Here is a 7,347-nt window from a genome sequence, read left to right on the forward strand (position 1 = left end):
CACACACACACAAACTCACTAACACAAACATTATCACACAGCTTAACTCAACTACCTCAAAATATTGGGACTGGACTGACTAATCAACACAAGTGCAGACACACTGACCTACACCACCAAATTATCGTAAACACCAACCTGTAAATGCTTCACTGTTTATCTCTTTTGCACAATGATCATTACTGGACTAATTTTTGCACTAATTCCTCAATTCTTGCTGCTGTTTTTAAAGAATGTTTACGTTTACCCACTACCTCAACACCATTTTTTATGTTCTGTTATGTCGTGGTTGCGCACTGTCACTTTGTTGTTGCTCTTGTTTGCACATTTGCACGTGCACTTTATGTTGTCTGTTAAAATTGTTATACTTAGCTAGTTAGTTTTTGTAAATTTATGTTGTAATTTATGTTAGGTCTCTCTGTCCTGTCTCTGCTAGCCAGTTAACTAGGCCTCTTGGTTAGCTAGTTTAGTGTCTCTGTTAATTTATGTTGTAAATTTATGTTGCATGTAGCACCTTGGTCCTAGAGGAACGTTGTTTCGTTTCACTGTGTACTAACTGTATATGTTTGTAATGACAATAAAGCCTACTTGAACTTGAACTTTGACTGAAATAACCACTCGTTACAACCGAGGTATGCAGCAAAGCATTTGTGAAGCCACAACACGCACAACCTTGAGGCAGATGGGCTACAACAGCAGAAGACCCCACCGGGTACCACTCATCTTCACTACAAATAGGAAAAAGAGGCTACATTTTGCACCAGTTCACCAAAATTGGACAGTTGAAGACTGGAAAAATGTTGCCTGGTCTGATGAGTCTCGATTTCTGTTGAGACGTTCAAATGGTAGAGTCAGAATTTGGCGTAAACAGAATGAGAACATGGATCCATCATGCCTTGTTACCACTGTGCAGGCTGGTGGTGGTGGTGTAATGGTGTGGGGGATGTTTTCATGGCACACTTCAGGCCCCTTAGTGCCAATTGGGCATGGTTTAAATGCCACGGGCTACCTGAGCATTGTTTCTGATCATGTCCATCCCTTTATGACCACCATGTACCCATCCTCTGATGGCTACCTCCAGCAGGATAATGCACCATGTCACAAAGCTCCAATCATTTCAAATTGGTTTCTTGAACATGACAATAAGTTCACTGTACTAAAATGGCCCCCACAGTCACCAGATCTCAATCCAATAGAGCATCTTTGGGATGTGGTGGAACGGGAGCTTCGTGCCCTGGATGTTCATCCCACAGATCTCCATCAACTGCAAGATGCTATCCTATCAATATGGGCCAACATTTCTAAAGAATGCTTTCAGCACCTTGTTGAATCAATGCCACGTAGAATTAAGGCAGTTCTGAAGGTGAAAGGGGGTCAAACACCGTATTAGTGTGGTGTTCCTAATAATCCTTTAGGTGAGTGTATATACAGTACATTTAAAAATATATTTTACGAAAAAATAAATCTAACAATCCAGATAAACAAAATAATGAATCAGGTTAATAAATGAGCTAAAGTGAAATAACTGTTCGAAAAAATGAAAAGTAAAATGAAACTAATAAAGGTTAAACAATAAGTTACAAACATCTAAACAAAAATAATAAATAGGATAAAAATAATATTAATTAAAATAATTATAATTTATAAACATTTAAAAGCAAAGTTTAAATAATCCAAGATTAAAACGAGCGGGTCAATAATACAGAAAAATGTAAAATTACTGATGTACTTAATTTCAACTTCATCTGCATCATCAGCTCTGCTTCTTATTAAAAAAGAAAAATATAAATGACAAATATGATGACGTCTGATTGTCAGGATGCAGATGTCTGGCCTCATCAGCCTACTGCACTGACACACAACATCTGGAACAGGGGCAGGCAGGCACGCGCACGCACATGCACACACACACACACACACACACACACACACACTTAGCCAGAGAAAGGCTCAGTGACAAAACGGTTTCTAGGCTGTAATGAATCTTCATAAACACAGGAATCTTGATTAAGACTTTATTTCACATCTCAATACTCACAGAACAACTTATAACTTATACTATGGAGACCTGTGTGTGTGTGTGTGTGTGTGTGTGTGAGACCCTAGGCCTTGGCGGTGCTGGACTGCGGTGTCTGTTGGCTGTGCAGCTGCTGGAGCTTCATGTTCATGACTTCAACCACAGCTGGAAGAGAAGAAAATAAACCAGGACACGTTAAAGATGAGAGCGACCCGGACACGTCACAGAAAACAGCGCTCGCCCTCAAATCAGTTTATATAGAAGTATGCTGTATGAATTGATTCTAAACACACACACACACACACACACACACACACACACACACACACACACACACACACACACACACACACACAGGGGGATGTACTCACCCTGCTTCATGCCGTATTTCTCCTGCAGAGTCGGCTGAATTTTCTCAATCTGTTTGGTCAGGAAGTCGATTTTGCGCTTAAAGAAATCTCTACCGTCCTCCACGTTCTGAAACACACACACACACACACACACACACACACACACACACACGTGCTTACTTGACCAGGAGGGACATCCTGTGCTCTGATTGGTCAGAGGGTGTTTCTAATGTTTAATTTATGCAAAGATATGCAACCGCCCTGGTCACATGACTCAGTATTTAAATATTATAATGAGCAGTGAGAGGAAGCAGGACTGAGCGCGTCCCTCTGATCATCTTCCTCATCACCTGACCTTTGACCCCTCCTGGGGGTGTGGAACAGTTTTCCAGCCAATCAGGAGCTCTCCAGCTGTCAAACCGTCTGCGTGTGTGTAGATGATGATGATGATGATGATGGACTCACCTTCTCGACAAAGTATCCCGTCCCCACGTTAATCAGCACGTGATCCACGTCGTTCAGAGTCCCGGGGACGTACATCTTCATACAGGTTAAGGACAATCAGACACTACTTACTGCGGGTGCCATGGTTACCCTGACACACACACACACACTCACACAATCACCTGTAAGTGCAGTCATTAAACAGTGTCATATCTCATTAGCATAAAGTTAAGCCCCACCCACTCTCCCGCCTTCGGCTGAGACTGGGTGAGACAGTGCAGAGCTCCAGGTGATGGAGGTGAGATCAGGGGAAGGATACGGAGCTGGTCAGAGGGACGAGTAACTCCTTCCCTGAGAGAGAGAGAGAGAGACACACACACTTTAATGAGCGCACACACACTCAGCAGTGTGACATGAACAGACTCAGGTGTTAATACGGGCGAAGCTCACCCTCGTTACTCTTCTTTAGGACGTTCAGGCTGTCCTTCGCCTCCACGTATTTGGTCTGCACCACTTTCAGCTGCGCGATGGACGACGAGAGGAACTCCGTCTCCTGAGGACAAACAACAGATCAGACGGGTGTCCCGCCCACATCCAGCAGCTTGAGATGGACAAAAAATAAAACAACTACGACATCATTCTCTCCTGAATAAAAATCAAACTCTAACAGCTCTTGTAGGAGAGGAACACACACACACACACACACACACACACACAGTTTCTTCTTCAATTTGGTTTAAGTTCATAATGTTTCACTCTGATGCTCGATGTTAAATGAACAGACTGTGGAGTTTCTCTTCCGTGATGGCACACGCCGTACTGCAGAGTGGGAGAAATCATTCACACACATGAACTGTGTGTGTGTGTGTGTGTGTGTGTGTGTAATCACAGCTAAAAGTGACTGAATAAAATCTCAGGGTGTGTGACTTTTTTATTATATTTTATTTTAGTTGTAACTTTGTAATAAGTCCACACACACGGCCTTGTGCCTCTTCTTTTATTTTTTATAAACATTTTAATGGTAAATCATCTCTGAAACACCTCGATGTTCTGATTATTATTCACTTTGTTGGAGCGGCAGGGTTTAACACCACAGAGATTTACTAAAACATCAGAGACGTCCTGAAGAAAAACTATAAAAAGACCTTCTGTAACTTTACTGCTCTAACATTTACATTGAGGAAGCAAAATTACGACGGGGTTTTTGATTTCGGTTAGCCGTGACGGCGCCTTAAACGTGCGCTGAAAAGTGATTAATAACATCTTAGTTATAAATAATTATATAGGTATACATTAAGTCCCGATGGTGTTGATATTTAAACGCGAGTGCCGGCTGTACCCGCTGTACCCGCGGTCGGTCTGCTCCGCCCAGACAGAAAACAATTGTTCATAAACCAAATGGCGAATAAGAAACGCGCAGCTTAAACATTTACTTCAGCCACCTGACTTATGAAATATATGAACTAAAAATATGAACAAAAATATATATGAAAATATTATGATGTAATCCAGGCTAACTTTAGTTTTATTATTTATTTACTCCACACTAATGTATGGAATGTGTAATAATAATAATAATAATAACAATAATAATAATAATAAATATGCTCCTTTATTTCAGTGTTTAATATCTGAGAGTCTAATATTTCTTAACAGTTTTTATTTTATTTACACAGTGAATCATAAAACTCCTGTAAAAGGGTGTATTTGTGTCTCTGTGAGGTTTAATTCTAACGACACACACACACTCCTCTCACACACACACTCCTCTCACACACACACTCCTCTCACACACACACACACACTCCTCACACACACTCCTCTCTCACACACACACACACACACTCCTCTCACACACACACACACACACACACACACCTCACACACACTCCTCTCTCTCACACACACACACACACTCCTCTCTCTCACACACACACACACACTCCTCTCACACACACACACACACTCCTCTCACACACACACACACACTCCTCTCTCACACACGCACCTCTCTCACACACGCACACACACTCCTCTCACACGCACACACCTCTCTCACACGCACACACCTCTCTCACACGCACACACCTCTCTCACACGCACACTCCTCTCTCACACGCACACTCCTCTCTCACACGCACACTCCTCTCTCACACGCACACTCCTCTCTCACACGCACACACCTCTCTCACACGCACACACCTCTCTCACACGCACACACCTCTCTCACACGCACACTCCTCTCTCACACGCACACTCCTCTCTCACACGCACACTCCTCTCTCACACGCACACACCTCTCACACGCACACACTCCTCTCACACGCACACACCTCTCTCACACGCACACTCCTCTCTCACACGCACACTCCTCTCTCACACGCACACTCCTCTCTCACACGCACACTCCTCTCACACACACACACACCTCTCACACACACACACACCTCTCACACACACACACACCTCTCTCACACACACACACACACTCACTCACTCCTCTCTCACACACACACTCCTCTCTCTCACACACACTCCTCTCTCTCACACACACTCCTCTCTCTCACACACACTCCTCTCTCACACTCCTCTCTCTCACACACACTCCTCTCTCACACTCCTCTCTCACACACACTCCTCTCTCACACACACTCCTCTCTCACACTCCTCTCTCACACACACACTCCTCTCTCACACACACACACACACACTCCTCTCTCACACACACACACTCCTCTCTCTCTCACACACACACACACTCCTCTCTCTCTCACACACACACACACTCCTCTCTCACACACACACACACTCCTCTCTCTCACACACACACTCCTCTCTCTCACACACACCTCTCTCTCTCACACACACACCTCTCTCTCTCTCACACACACACACACTCCTCTCTCTCTCACACACACACACACTCCTCTCTCTCTCACACACACACACTCCTCTCTCTCTCTCTCACACACACACACACACACACACTCCTCTCTCTGTAATAAACATGACTTTGGTGTTTTCCGGAGTTTATATTAATAATAATAATAATAATAATAATTATATAACCTGATCCAGCTGAGACTTTAATCCTTCCAGCTGCGGGAGAGACAACTCGGTAAGATTGACCGCCATGTTGGAGGAAAGGGAACACTTCCGGGTCAACCGGAAGCTGTAGGTCTTCGTTCGCGTCGCTTTCCGGAAGTGATGTGAGTCAGACCTTCATCATCTTCATCATCATCATCATCATCTATGTGTGGGTCACTGACGGATAAGACTTTTTAATAGGCCAATTTTAAAATACCAAAAATATGGATATGTTTAGCCATTTTCTAAACACTTGGAATGTAGTGTACACGTGCCTTTATAAAGAAAAGTAAAAAAATTGTCATTTTAGTGTTTTTACACTTAAGTTAATAAAACACAGCCTTAAAAAAGTCATCTGGGGCGACCGTAATATATCTCAGAATTCACATTTTTATGTATCATTAAGACTAGTTGAACTCGTATCAGTAAGTAGATAAACTGATGAAGAAAGATAAACTGCCCTTTCATTTTATGAAAACCATTATTTCACAAGTTTATTCTATAATATCAGAGTCTCCTTCATTATCCAGTTAAAATAAATGTTTATCCCTATAAAAGGAATGGAAAATGGCTGAATTTAGAAAAAAAAGATAAAATATACAAATAATTATACTTAAACAATTAACTCTATGTATATAATTGATGTATAGAATATGAAAACTACAAATATAGGACATATATCTATCATTTAAAACATTTAGCAGTGATCGCCCCACATGATACTCGCCCCATATGATGTTTTCAGGTTTACTCAAGTATAACAGGCTAACGGTTAGCCTCAGAAACCAAACTAGCTTCTTCTAGTGACAAAGCACTATCAAATTTATCATCAAAATATAGATTTGTGGAAAAAAATTATAATTCACAGTTTTGGGGTGGTCGCCCCACTTTTCAGACTAAAAGTGCCTACGACATTACAGCAGTTAAAAAACAGCTTTTTTTTACTATATGAGAGACTGATTTACTATACAGTTGTTTCCAGGGGGTCTTCACTTGTGTCTGGCTGATGCAGTATCCCATCCTTGAGATGTTTTTTAAAATAAAGGTCCCAAAATTGTGGTTTGTTGATGGTCGCCCCGGATGAAATGGATAGAATCAACATAATTCGGACAACATTCGTTTGTATATCATGATAGAAATATATAAGCAAATGCTTTATAGTTTTGTCAATGGATGTAAAACATGTTTAAAATTATGCCAACTAGGAAAAGGGATATATTTAAGTTGATTTAAAGTGTTTTTAAACCAGTTGTCCTAACTAAAGTCAAGGCCGGACGGTCGCCCCATATGGTGTTTTGGCACTTCGGATAGCAGAAAAGTGATGAAAAACTTAAAAATTTGGAGAAGTTAGAGTGGTTTAGTAGGTAAAGAAGGTATTAAAGTGATTATATATATATATATAGTCATATAATAAGATGAAGTACATCATAATTCATTTGGTGCATGACC

The 7,347-nt window shown here is 41.6% G+C and overlaps 1 protein-coding gene across 1 annotated transcript; it reads right to left on the reverse strand.

The window, feature by feature from the left end:
- Positions 1 to 2,001: 2,001 nt before the first annotated feature.
- On the reverse strand, positions 2,002 to 6,001 carry pfdn5 (prefoldin 5). The gene is made up of 6 exons (XM_053497914.1): positions 5,881 to 6,001; positions 3,262 to 3,364; positions 3,131 to 3,162; positions 2,833 to 2,907; positions 2,389 to 2,494; positions 2,002 to 2,182 (listed from the first exon to the last, which is right to left on the reverse strand). Exons 1-6 carry the CDS (start codon positions 5,944 to 5,946, stop codon positions 2,103 to 2,105), a joined length of 462 nt encoding a protein of 153 aa, XP_053353889.1. The 5' UTR covers positions 5,947 to 6,001; the 3' UTR covers positions 2,002 to 2,102.
- Positions 6,002 to 7,347: the final 1,346 nt, after the last annotated feature.

This window comes from Clarias gariepinus, chromosome 6 (assembly GCF_024256425.1).
Source record: "Clarias gariepinus isolate MV-2021 ecotype Netherlands chromosome 6, CGAR_prim_01v2, whole genome shotgun sequence".
NCBI lineage: Eukaryota > Metazoa > Chordata > Actinopteri > Siluriformes > Clariidae > Clarias > Clarias gariepinus.